This window comes from Rhineura floridana, chromosome 4 (assembly GCF_030035675.1).
Source record: "Rhineura floridana isolate rRhiFlo1 chromosome 4, rRhiFlo1.hap2, whole genome shotgun sequence".
NCBI lineage: Eukaryota > Metazoa > Chordata > Lepidosauria > Squamata > Rhineuridae > Rhineura > Rhineura floridana.
In genome coordinates, this window is record NC_084483.1 from 151,786,390 (window position 1) to 151,800,132 (window position 13,743).

General features: G+C 44.2%; 1 protein-coding gene across 9 annotated transcripts in view; it reads left to right on the forward strand.

Moving 5' to 3' along the window:
* Positions 1 to 13,743, forward strand: part of LOC133383685 (spectrin beta chain, non-erythrocytic 1-like) — an 84,748-nt gene that overhangs the window by 65,213 nt on the left and 5,792 nt on the right. For 8 of the 9 annotated variants that reach the window (XM_061624830.1, XM_061624832.1, XM_061624833.1 and 5 more), the window contains 6 exons: positions 1,003 to 2,802; positions 3,218 to 3,298; positions 4,818 to 4,904; positions 10,620 to 10,711; positions 11,044 to 11,129; positions 11,914 to 11,980. In XM_061624830.1, coding sequence (XP_061480814.1) covers positions 1,003 to 2,802; positions 3,218 to 3,298; positions 4,818 to 4,904; positions 10,620 to 10,711; positions 11,044 to 11,129; positions 11,914 to 11,980 — 2,213 coding nt within the window. The remainder of the gene's footprint in view (positions 1 to 1,002; positions 2,803 to 3,217; positions 3,299 to 4,817; positions 4,905 to 10,619; positions 10,712 to 11,043; positions 11,130 to 11,913; positions 11,981 to 13,743) is intronic. The other variant, XM_061624838.1, reaches the window with a different exon arrangement.

Consider the following 13,743-nt stretch of genomic DNA (forward strand, 5'->3'; position numbering starts at 1 on the left):
GATGAGCATTCAGACTTGCAATTTCCACCCCCTGCAGTCTGAAGCCATACAGTGCAGGATTATTTCTGCACATTTGATTTGGCTCTGAGCTGGCCGCTCTGTAGCACAGCCCACAGCTACTGTCATTGCACCTCCCATCATGCTTCAGCTGGGTCATTTCCAGTAGTAAGCTGGAACCATGGTAAACTAGAACTTTGGTAGCCACTTCTCAGAATCAAACAGGATCATTCCAAATGTCCCGGAACCTGTTGTGGATAGTCTACCTCACTGTTTGCTATGAAGCATGAGTGGGGTTTGTGATGAGTGAACATACATACACTTGGGTTGCATGCACATGGCATTTTATTCTGAATCATTGAGACTGAGTACTTGTTTTTCTATGTAGTCCACATACAGTCCAGATATATTGCATATTTTCTGCCCCTGAAAAGCACTTTATGAGAAACTGGTTTCATTCTAGGGGAAAAAGCTCATTGGAGATTGATTCCATATTACTCCACAGTGGGTCCATTTGAAAACAGATCAAAACAGATGTAAGTGGTCCTAGCAATGGGGGATGTATCCACATCTGCCAAATGACATTTTACATGGGTATATACCAAGATTGTAATCACAACTTCTTTCTTCATTCACCTGAGCATGTGTAGGAAGGAAAAGGTGTAGATAACCTAATCCAGGGAGGAGGGGGGCTTCAGACACATATTAAGTGACCACACTGACCCTTGTGGACAGCAGGATGTAGTATCAATCTGCGCTGAAAGCAGCATGTTGAGGACAAGCATGTACAATTCTGGATTGAGAAAATCTACATTTTTGTGCTGCAAACTGGTTAGTGTGTATGCAGCCTGAGTAGAAAGGAGCATGTGCCTAGTGCATGTCTGTAAAACAATATCTGTGTGAACACGGTTTGCTGCTGTGCCATCCAGAATAGGTAGGTTATGGCTCCAGTGACCTTGTGCAGTTCAGAGTCCGTTCCTCATTGTGCCTTCGCTCTCTCCACAGGTGAGCACCTATTTGCATGTGAAGGAGAAAGATGTAGAGAGAGATGGAAGCATAGCCTGTGGAAGCTCAACCATGCCACAACCTGCTAAGCAAATGCCTCCTAGAGCTCATTCTTCCCCACTTCCCAGTACAGGGTGGGGCACCACATCCTTCTATACCTTGCCTAAAATCAGCTCCAGCTTCTTTTTGCGGAGCCTGAAAAGAAAAGACAGAGCAGAGGCAGGAGATGCCCAGCTGCTCACTTTGCAAGGGATCATGGGAACAGAACCAAGTGATCTGCAAGCTGTGCAAGGGGAGAGGTACAGAACCAGTAGCACCTGGCCCCCTAAGTGTAACAGGAGGGCACAAGCTTTGCGGACACTATGTCCACCACCACACAGAGAGCTAACAGACTATATGAAGAACCCATTGGCATGGGCTATTGATGCTGAATGTGACTCGGTTGGGGAAGTATCTGGATGTCACTTGTTCCTGAGACAGAGCAGAAATCTCAACAGCCCCCAGTCACTCACAGAGAGGATGGACAACACATGCCAGCGTCTTTCTCTAGGTTCTGTCCTGAGCCTGGAGCTCCCCAAGGACCCCACTGTCCTTAGGAATATCCATGATGCCATAAGGGTAGCAAAGGAGGGACAAGCAGGAAGGAAGGGAGTACACCAAGCCTGCCATATGGCTCAAGGGAGCACAGTTGGGGCAAAAGTGCAGGAGAATGGTAGCAGCATGCAAAAGAGGGCAGTAGGAGAGCAGCCAGCAATACACCGAAGGCCCATCAGGCCTGGGGAAGCCCAGGGCAAAAAGGAAGGCACGTGGTTTGAAGAGGTGAGCATCAACCCAAGCTATAGCAGGCAGAAGGCTTATTATGTTGCTCCTTGTGGAGAAGAGAGGCAGAGTCCCAAGAGCCAGAGTGGTTCCAGTGACGATTTCCTGGATTTCAAGCAGAACTGCCTGTCCTTTATTAGTGTACTGCATGGGCAGAAAGGCTGGGAGTGGGAAAGACCAGCTGCTTCATTGGGAACCACTGGCAGCTGCAGTGAGGTGCAGGTAAAGAGTCCAGCTGATCACAAAGTCAGAGAAGCATCTGGGGTGAAGCTGAAGCCTTCCTCTGCTAAGCACATGAGCAACTCTGATGCAGCTTCCAACACAACCCAAGTTAAGAACCCTGCAGTGAATGAGGCAGCAGAGAAGGAAAGTGCCCAGTGCTGTGAAGAAAACTTTGCAAGAATCCCTCCCTCATTACTCCACCTGGGTTTCAAATCTCCTACCAAACTATCTGTGTTTGAAGGTGAATTAGGCCATCAGGAAGGCACCCTGACATCCTCAGGATTAGGTCCTCTTGTCCTGGCTCCTGGAGGAAAGATGACTGAAGGATCAAAGTTGCCAGAGGCTTGTCACCCTGCCCATGAGTTGTTTGAAGAAGAGGAGGAGGAGCTGCAGGCCATATGGAGCAATGTGGAGAAGCAGAAGAGAAGCTCAGGAATCCACGGCAGCCCTGCTGGAAAGGTGGACAAGATGCAAAGTCTGGACAGCTCTGGTGGAAAATTCCTTTTGACATCAGCAGATAACTTGCTGGTGGCTAAGTTCAAGCTTCCCATCTCTGCCCAACTGCTTCAGAGGTCAGAAGGAGAAAGAGGGACCAGCGGTGGACTTGACAAAAAGAGCAGTCCAAGTTGGTGCCAGGCACCCATACCTTCTAGCCAGGAGCCATCAGAAGGGGGAGAGGCTACAGCCCTGGGGTCACTACAGGGTACCTGCCCAATGGCCCAGCAGAAGCTCCAAGAGGAGGGCAGATGTGTTGGCAAGGTCAGAACCACTGGCTGTTGGGGTGGGATTGTATTTCTACTAGTGTTCTCTTGCCTGGACCGCACATTTTTATTCTTCTTTTCCTCAAGTCCTCAGATACTGTGGACCAGGAGGCCCATAGATACAGATCTCCTAGCTAATGAGAAACTTGCCCCTTTAAAGGCCATCAGCACTGTTCCTGAATTGACTGGGGGAGGGACAAGGTCATCATAACCTTCTTCAAATGCTTTCTTGACATGAATGGTATAATGTATGTCTTTCCAATGAAGCAGCGACTATTCAAAAAACAGACTTTTTTCCTCAGATTTGGGAAAGTGGTGTTAAAATGTCTTCATTCTTGGAACACCATTGTTAGAGGTAACTTTTTGTGCTTTCATAGAGGTTACTTTGTTCATTGTTGCCTTCCTCTATCCAGTATCTTCCCAGTAAGCTGGAGCTTCAGATGATGGAAGGATCTTTGGAAAGGAAGCATCTGTTGCAGGCAGGAGGCAAAAAGGTATTGTCAGAGCTGCCTGGCATTAGGTTCTGGGGGAAGAAGGAAGGTGATGCACAAACCCTAAAGACACCTTCCTCTTTCAACAAGCCCTTTAAGTAGAGACCTTATCCCAGTCTGTGTTGGAATTGTTTTTTTTTAATATGTATTTAAACCTTTTTTAAAAGATAGTTTAAAGCTTTTTTAAAATGTTTTTAAAGATGTTTTGTTTCAATATTGTTTTAATATATTTTAAAGTCTATTTTTAGGATGTGTTAAAGTGTTTTTAGTGCTTTTGTTTGCTGCCCTGGGCTCCTACTGGGAGAAAGGGAGGGATATAAATCTGATAAATAAATAAATGATAAATAAATAATGCTATTACAGTTGCCAATAACTTGCCACCAAGAAGCAACTTCATCTGTGTGTCCCTGTAACGCTTTATCAGTACCTAAGAACATGCATGAACACAAATAGAAATGCTCGTTTGATGAGATGGTTTGGGAGTAACACCAAACCAAGATTTGATCCTGATTTGTAGGGGAATCATAAATCACAGACTATCAGTTCAAGTTAAGTGGCAAAACTAGCCATGGTTGGTTCAAACCAGGACCAGGCAGAAAGAGTTGCTACACAAGGTGGGGAGGGCAAAGAGGGAACACATGAGTCTGAGGCTTATTCACATAATGCGTATCATGCCTATTCACATAATTAAGTCATTATGGGGCCTGTAGGTCTAATTAGACCCATCACTCCTCCCCATTTGGCTTGTGAGGCCATTTCAGCAAGTCATGCCCACCTGCCCTACACCTGATGTCAGATGTGAAGTCAGATGTGAGGCAGGTAAAGATGGGGCTTGGATGAAATGGGTTCTGCAGGCACCTCTGATCAGCTGGGGGGCCCTGTACAGGGTTTTGCAAGTGCTGATCTTTGCTACTTGAGTAGCTCTGTGCAAAAGTTTTGCAAGAGCTGACGGTTGCCGCTTTGTAGATTGTTTTGCTTGCAGAATTTTATTTCAAACTGCATGGACAAAAATGGGCCACTTGATAGCACTGTGACATCAGGAGATCGGCAGGTGTGTAGCCCCTGCCCACCTTTCAGACTGGGGGTGTGGGGAGATAAAGATCTGGCCCACTGGCCAGATACAGCTCCTCACACCTGGTCTAAACCATCACAAACTGTGCTGTAGAAGGCAAAGGGCTTTTCCAGATAACAAAACCCCAGGGATTTTATTTTTACCACTATATTGCCAAGCAACTGCTGCAGAGAGGAGATAGAAAGATATTGTCAGAGCAACTTGGCCTTATGACTGAAGGTGATGGTCTCATTTATTCTGCACTGATGTGCACATCCCCATGTTCTGAAGAGCTGGAAAGAGCTCTCAGTCAATGGTTGTCTGTAGTTGCCTCCAAGGGCTTTTCTTCTAGAGACAAGAACAGGCAGATGGGTGCTTTGCATATGTAAAACCTTATGAACACGTCAGCTTGTATACTGACCCTATCGTTCACTTACTTCAGATCTGACCTTTTCACTTCTGTTCTCCTAGGCAAACTGTCGTTCTTGGAACACGTTCCATACAGTGCTGATGAGACAAACTTTGTGTTTCTACCAGGACAAGAAAGATACTCTCAAGGTAACGGTAGGCAGTGAAACACCCAAAGAGGAATGGAAATAAGAAATGGGAATAGGCATAGCGTAGAAAGGCCTCTGGCAGATAGTCTTACTTTTTGTCTCCTGTGCTCATTTTAATCCTACTCCAATTCATGCCTCTAGCATTTTTGTGTCCTATATAATCCTTCATCTACTTGCTACTTCTGTGAATGTTTGGCATGCATAGATTGACAAGCTTCTACACTTTTTTGATTATTAATACAGCCATGAGAGTGGCTACTATAGCCAGCCTGGATTTTTTGCATTCCGCAATGTTAAATTGAAAATACCCCCCATGCCATTCTGCTGCTTCCTATAAGCACATTTCAAAACAAAACCTTACAAAACGTATAGTCCTGAATTCAGAAATGCTTGTTTAACAAGCCTCTAAGTTTTCATGGCGATGCACACAACAGTCAGAGAACCAAGAGTTCAAAGTGTAAAATGAGGAAAAAACCCCAGACCCCTGTTGGACTTTTTTCTGTCAGTGGTCTCATAATTTGTTGAAATTAATTAAAAATCAGCCATGTTCACAGAGTCACTGTAATCCTATTACTGACCATGCCCCATACTCTGACCTTCATCTTCTGCAGTTTAAAAGTTTAAAGATGCATGGTTGATTTTTAATTAATTTAAGAAATTTAGCATTGAAGTCTATTATAATGCCAGGCATGCTCAGTAAGAACCAACTGTCAGTGTTCTAAAAGCCAGACTCAGCTATTCGGCTTGGTAATCGGGGCAACACCCACGCCAAACCTTTATTTCACTTTGGACACTCATAGAATAGAATCGTAGAATAGAATCATAGAATAGTAGAGTTGGAAGGGGCCTATAAAGCCATCATGTCCAACCTCCTGCTCAATGCAGGAATCCAAATCAAAGCATTCCCGACAGACGGCTGTCCAGCTGCCTCTTGAATGCCTCCAGTGTCGGAGAGCCCACTACCTCTCTAGGTAATTGATTCTATTGTCGTATGGCTCTAACAGGAGGTTTTTTCTGATGTCCAGTCGAAATCTGGCTTCCTGCAACTTGAGCCCATTATTCCGTGTCCTGCACTCTGGGACGATCGAGAAGAGATCCCAGCCCTCCTCTATGTGACAGCCTTTCATGTACTTGAAGAGTGCTATCATATCTCCCCTCAGTCTTCTCTTCTCCAGGCTAAACATGGCCAATTCTTTCCGTCTCTCCTCATAGGGCTTTGTTTCCAGTCCCCTGATCATCCTTGTTGCCCTCCTCTGAAACTGTTCCAGTTTGTCTGCATCCTTCTTGAAGTGTGGAGACCAGAACTGGATGCAGTATTCAAGATGAGGCCTAACCAGTGCTGAATAGAGGGGAACTAATACTTCATGCGATTTGGAAACTATACTTCTGTTAATGCAGCCTCTAAAATAGCATTTGATTTTTTGCAGCCACATCACACTGTTGGCTCATATTCAGCTTGTGATCAACGACAATTCCAAGAACCTTCTCACATGTAGTATTGCTGAGCGAAGTATCCCCCATCTTATAACTCTGCATTTGGTTTCTTTTTCCTAAGTGTAGAACTTTGTATTTATCCCTGTTGAATTGCATTCTGTTGTTCTCAGCCCAATGCTCCAGCCTATCAAGATCCCTTTGAATTTTGTTTCTGTCTTCCATGGTATTAGCTGTGCCCCCCAATTTTGTATCATCTGCAAATTTGATAAGCATGCTCTGTAGCTCCTCATCCAAGTTGTTAATAAAAATGTTGAAGAGCACTCATGGTTTTCCCCTAGGAATTCTGGGAAGTGTAGCTTGTGAAGGTGCTGAGAGTTGTTAGGAGACTCCTATTCCCCTGACAGAGCTCCAGTTGCCAGAGTGGTTTAACAGTCACCCCCTCTTTGGGGGTTTGTAGCTCTATGAGGGGAATAGGGTGTGTCCTAGCAACTCTCAGCACCCTTCACAAGCTACATTTCCCAGGATTCTTTGGGGCAGCCACAGCTGTCTATAGTGAAATAAAGGTCTGGTGTGGATGTGGCTAGTGACAGCTTCAGTTTAAATTTGGGTGGAAGACTAGATGTACCTGCTGTAGAATAAAAAGGTGGGGGAAACCCTGAAAAACAATGATACTGTTCACAATCTTTTCCTTTTGGAAAGGAAAGGGGATTTCCCTCTGCCCAGTGTCCGCCCACCCAATCTCATCCACTTCTCCACTCTCTTCCTTCCTCCTTCCTCTCGTTCCCCCTCCCTGCCCCTCCCCCAAGTCAGTTTCACCTATCCTAAGCATGGTTGTACTGGTGTAAATCCCACTGAACTCAAAAAGCATGCAAATGATCAAACGTGCCCTCCCCTCCTCCTCCTTCCTATCCCCTCCCTTTGCCCCTTCCCTCCCCCTTCCTTCGCCTCTCTTTCCCCATCCCCATTCCCTTCCTTCGCCTCTCTTTCCCCATCCCCATTCCCTTCCTTCGCCTCTCTTTCCCCATCCCCATTCCCTTCCTTCGCCTCTCTTTCCCCATCCCCATTCCCTTCTTTCGCCTCTCTTTCCCCATCCCCATTCCCTTCTTTCCTCTGTCCCTCCTCCATGGTCAGTTTTACCTATTCGAAGCATGACTACATGGGAGTAAATCCCATTGAACTCAATAAGTATGCAAATGATCAGACCTGCTTTTCCCCTCCCCTCTTCCTCCTTCCCTGCCCAATCCAACCCTACCTCCCTCCGCCTCCTCCTCCCCCCCATGTTCAGTTTCACCTATCCTTAGCATGATTGCATGGGAGTAAATCTCACTGAACTCAATAAGCATGCAAATGATCAAACCTGCCCTCCTCCTCCCCACCCACCCGTGGTCAGTTTCATCTATCCTAAGCATGATTGCAGGGGAGTAAATCCCACTGAACTCAATAAGCATGCAAATGATTGATCCATTCTCAGCAAGCTTGCACAGGATTCCATTTCTTATCTCCTGAATTAAAAAGCAGAGAAATTCACTAACAGGCAAAAAAACCCTTGCGGTTTAAGAATGCACCTATAGCCAACATATATTTCTGTCAAGCTTTAAAAAGCAGGGAAATTGGGCAACTATAGTGAATGCACCAAGGGAGTAGGAGACCAGACCTCCTCTCTGAGATATTGTACTGCCCTACACATTTGTAAAAATGCAAACATAATTTGGGTTGGTCTTTCACAGTCCAATCCACTTCCTGTGTAGCTTGGAAGAATTTGGTAACGTGCCTCTGAGCATGGGTGAGTGGTGGCAATACCTGCAATCAGCCCAAATAACAGAAACAAGACATGTGCTGTGCTAATCTTGTTTTAGCAGGGAGGAAGCAACAATATTAAGACAGTTGATAGTTCAGATAGTCACTTTAAATATGTTTGATTTACTTTGACATTTTAGTGAAGTTTCCTATAGTAAATCATTTTCTTTTGCTTCTGTTTCTGTGAATCTGTGAAGTGCAGCAACACTTTGCAAAACTGACACTTAAAAAACTCCAAAAACAATTGTGGAATAGTGGCACTGACTATTCTTCAGAATAGTCTCCAGTGGACATGAGGAGTGTCTCGGTTTGCACAACATAAAACTGTGGGAGGTGAAATATATTCTAGCAAATTTCTAGGTGTGCTCTATGTTTTTAATTGACCATGCCCACCTTTCCTTAAGTGAAGCGGTTTAAGCATAGCAGGCTGAAAACATGCATCTTGGGCAGGCCAACTTTGGTTTTTCCAACAGCTAGATTCATTGCTTAAGTAGCAACAAATTATAATCTGTCTGATTTTACATCATATGACATTGACCAATAAAAAGGCTTTGAAATTAATAAAAATAAATTTGACACAGATTTCTAGGATGAATAATGAAAGAAATATAATTTTATGGGTTAGATTCTCTGTAGAAGCAGTAGTAACACAGGAAAGAACCAAAGTAAGAAGAACACCAACAAACATACACAAATGTAATTCTCCATCTTCGGAGATGGCAAGTGTTGCCACCACTCACCATATGCTCAGAGGCACATTCTTCCAAGCTACACAGGAAGTGGATTGGATTGTGAAAGACCAATCCAAACTGTGTTTGCATTTTGACAAATTTGTAGGGCAGTACAATATCTCAGAGAGGAGGTCAGGTCTCCTGCTCCCCTGGTGCATTCACTATAGCTGCCCAGTTTCCCTGCTTTTTGAAGTTTGATAGAAATATCTGTTGGATATTGGTACATTCTTAAACCGCAAGGGGTTTTTGCCTATTAGTGAATATTTATTTATGTCTAAACAAGGGGTTCTCAAACTCTGGTCTGTGGGCTTCAGTGTTTGTTGTTATGTGCCTTCAAGTCGATTACGACTTATGGCGACCCTATGAATTGGTGACCTCCAAGAGCATCAGTCATGAACCACCCTGTTCAGATCTTGTAAGTTCAGGTCTGTGGCTTCCTTTATGGAATCAATCCATCTCTTGTTTGGCCTTCTTTTTCTACTCCCTTCTGTTTTTCCCAGCATTATTGTCTTTTCTAGGGAATCAGGTCTTCTCATGATGTGTCCATGACTCAGTGTCATCTTTTTAGCTTCTAGTGACAATTCTGGTTTAATTTGTTCTAACACCCAATTATTGGTCTTTTTTGCAGTCCATGGTATGCGCAAAGCTCTCCTCCAACACCACATTTCAAATGAGTTGATTTTTCTCTTGTCCACTTTTTTCACTGTCCAGCTTTCACATCCATACATAGAGATCGGGAATACCATGGTCTGGATGATCCTGACTTTGGTGTTCAGTGATACATCTCTGCATTTGAGGACCTTTTCTAGTTCTCTCATTAAGATTCATTAAGATGGTCCATTAAATGTTTATAATTGAGTTTTAATTGTATTTGTATTGCTTATTTTATTTCTTATATTTTGTATTTAATATTACAGTTTGAATTACTTAATATTACAATTTGAATTCTCTTTTGAAATAATTTGAAATAATTAGTTTGAATACCATTTGAAGTTAAAGAAGCAATAAAATGCAGTTAAAAATCTTAGAGCATTTAGCACAGAATGTTACAGTTGCTTCAACAGGCATAAAAATCATGAAGTGGTCTACGAAGACCATCAGCAGTTTTCAAGTGGTTCATGGGGAGAAAAGTTTGGGAACCACTGGTCTAAATCTTATTAGTTGCATTCTTTGCCAAAATAGAACTCAAAATTATGTACTAAAAGATTATAAAAGTTTACCAGTAAAATAAATAAAAACAATTCATAAATCACATTAAAATCAAGTCTAGCAATAATTGGCAAATCACAAAACTTCCAGAGAGCATCAGCAGAAGAAAAGCTCAAAAAATAAAAAAGCTCAGTGTACATACCCAAGCCATCCTGAATAACAGTGTACATCCAAGAGAGCAGTGAGGTGTAGCCAGCAGGAGCAGATTGCAAAGTGTGAGAGGACCAACACTGAGCAAGCCCTGCAGTTAGATTTGGACGAAATAAAGAAAAGCAAGGCAGTAAGCCCCAGTAGTTCCTTTCTGCAGTCTCTGCAGTTTAGAAAAGACTCAGTAGCCATGCTTTTGGTGGCCCACCTTTTTCCTTTCATTAAAACCTGTCCCTAATTTACATCTTTTAGTAATAACAGCTTTACTTTGGGCATTGCTCCCTTGTTATCCAGAGGGACACTTTTTCACATAAAAATACAACTCTGTACTGGCAAGTAGCTTAAAACAATGCCTTTCAGATTCTAGGGACTATCATTTGTCTTCCTTTGCACAACAGAGTTCTGTAGTGGCCCTGCCACTGAACCTGTGTGGAGCCATTTGCACCCTGGAAACAGAGTACACCAAAAAGAACAACTGTTTCACATTACAGTGAGTAACCTCAGTTTCTATTCCTTCAAAAGATAATATATACGTAGTCCTTTGAGGATTGTAAAGGGGTAATAAATGCTAAATAAATTACTATTGTGGGTTTTAAAAGAAAATAAAGGTAAGCTGGGAGAGAGAGACTTGAACATGCTGGGACTCGAATGAGAAGAGCTCAATGAAATGCCAGCCCTTGAACAACATATATGCGGATACCAGAAATCTTTTGGAGGATGCCTCTTTGCAGTTCCCACATCGTTAGATATTTGAGGCTGATGCTTGCCATTATATATATATCCCATCACAGTATATTTTGCTGATTTCCTTGTTTACCACAGGTTGAAGGATGGCTCCAAGTACCTCCTTAGAGCTCCGACTGAGCCACTCATGAAAGAGTGGATTACCAAACTGCAGCAGAACTCAGGTAAGACTGAAAAAATGCTAAGGAAGAGGCCATGAGGGCATTGGAGACCGAAGGCAAGAAGTGATGTCTGTCTATCAGGGACAAGACACATCTAAGGTGTCCTACAGAGGACCCTGGTGATCCACAGAAGCAAAAAGGCCCACATGAGCACTCTAGGTTTTCTCTGTAGCTTTTCCCTGATTATGGTCACTAGCTTCTGGGGATGGCTGAGATGTAAAAGCGTCACATACTTAAGAGTTGAACTAGATGCTATGTGGGATACAAGTCCTGTCAGGAGAAGCAGCATTGCCTTTTGTAATTGGTTTTATACTTGTGCCGGACCTCATATCTCCTATAGCATTTTTCATTGGTTTAATTCTAGATTAATATAAAGGTCCAGTAGAGTGTTAGGATTTGCATGTGGGAGGCTAGAGCTCAGATTCCAGAGAAGCTATGAGGTTTTGTGCAAAACAGTTATCTCCTGGCTTCCATTCCTTTTGCAAAAAAAAAAAAGTGAAAATAGTATTGTGTCCCATAGGTTGTATGGGCTACTTTACACATTACATTTTTAGGTAACACGAACAAAGTGGGAATGTGACAAAGCAGGTGCTTAATGATACCTATATTTTGAAAGACTGCTCATCAGAGAGACTGCAGCTCCCTGTTGTGAGGCAACAGCCAGTAGCAGATGTGTGAAACATACCTATGCTACAGGTTTGTTTGGGTGAATACCACTTTATGCATGGAAAGTATTTAGCACATGATTTTTAAAAGTTATCTCTCAATTGTTTTTCTATGCTGAAAGGCTTACCTGAAGTGGATTATTTCCAGTCAGCTTCCCAGACTGCCCAAGGGACGATGTCTGCTGTTAGGTAATTACTACAAGCAAAGCTTGCTGCAGAGGGACGTGCCTGGGAGCCTGGCTGGGTTCTTTGTAAGGTTCCAAATAACCTTTGTCCAAGTGGCAAGTAGATCTTCACATGAGTCATTCAGTGCCATTTTGTCAAATTCAACATTAATAGACAAAAGCAGGTTCTGGGTTTGTCTAAATTCAAAACCAAAATTCAAATTCTGGAATGTAAACTGGTGTGTGTTTCTCTCTTTAAAAACGGGAAAAGCAGCTTAAAATTTAGAAGTGCATCTAGACCAATTTTGAGCTAAGGCCATTAGTTATTCCATTTAGGGGTGATCCTTGCTTTTCTCTCCTGCTCAGCTCTAGCTTATTTATTTATTTAGATTTATATACTGCCCTTCCTCTGAATACGATCCCAGGGCCTTATTGGTGACAGCAACTCCACCTGCTTCCTGCCCCCAGTCATGTGCAGGGTGAGAGCCTGTGCAGTGACCTGAATGATAGGAGAAAGTTGCCAGATGCCTTCAGAGTGAGAGTCTGTAACTGGCAGAAGGCTGGCCCGCCCTGGGTGTGAGATGGAGGGGTGGGGGAGTAAATGTGCTCTGTGTGAAAGATACTGAGTGGGTCTGACTGTTCCCACTTCTCTCAGAGGCCTGCTGGGATAATTGGTTCAGATAGGTTTTGTTGGTGAGCTCTTGTTGGGTCCATATCAGGTGTTTAGAAGGAGTCTTAGTAAGGAGGGACATGGGTGATGCCACCCCAATTTCAGTGATCATAGGTAGAGGGAGGTATAGCCATGGGGAAGTGGTGAACTACCATAGAAGTCAAAGGCAAGGCTATCTATGCCTTGTTCCATGGTCCCACTCCTCCCATGGACGGGTTCCTCATTGCTCATCTGCTGTACCTACTGGCCTGTGTGTGCTGTTGTTTAATACCAGATCAGTACACAATAAGACCACATTCATCCATTATTCAATCATGGATGAAGGTGCTGATTTGGTGTGCATTACCGAGACCTGGGTAGGTGAGCTGGGAGGAGTTGATGAGGCCCAGCTTTGCCCACGTGGATACTCGGTGCAACACCAGCACAGGCTGCAGAAATGGGGGGGAGGAGTTGCTGTGGTATACAGAACTTCCATCTCTGTCACCAGAAAACCACTCTGTCTTGAAGCTGGCTGTGAGGGCCTGCACCTGGTGTCAGGCCAAGGAGACAGTAAACTAGGGCTGCTGGTGTACCATCCACCCTGCTGCCCGGCAGCTTCTCTGACCGAGCTGGTGGAGGCCGTCTCGGCTGTGGTATTGGAGGAGTCTTGGGTGATTTCAATGTCCAAGCTGAGGCTGCCTCTACGGTTCTGGCTCGGGACTTCATGGTCTCCATGACAACCATGGGACTGTCTCAAGTTGTCACCAGCCCGACGCATAGGGCAGGGCACACCCTTGACTTGGTTTTTGCTCCAGATGGGGGAAGGGATGATCTGGAGATAAGGGGGGTGGATGTCACCCCATTCTCATGGTCAGACCACTTCCTGGTGAAGTTCAGACCTGTGGCTTCGATCCTCCCCTGCAGGGATGGTGGACATATTAAGATGGTCCGCACCCAGAGACTAATGGAATCCACAGGATTCCTGAATGCCCTGGGGCAGTAGATAGAGCAGGTGACCCTGTTGAAGCCCTTCTCATGCTGCAGAAAAACAAGGCATGTCAGGCTCTTAACATGGTTGCCCCTGAGCACCCTCTTCAGCACTGTGAAGCTCGGTTTCCACCTTGGTACACCAGTGAGCT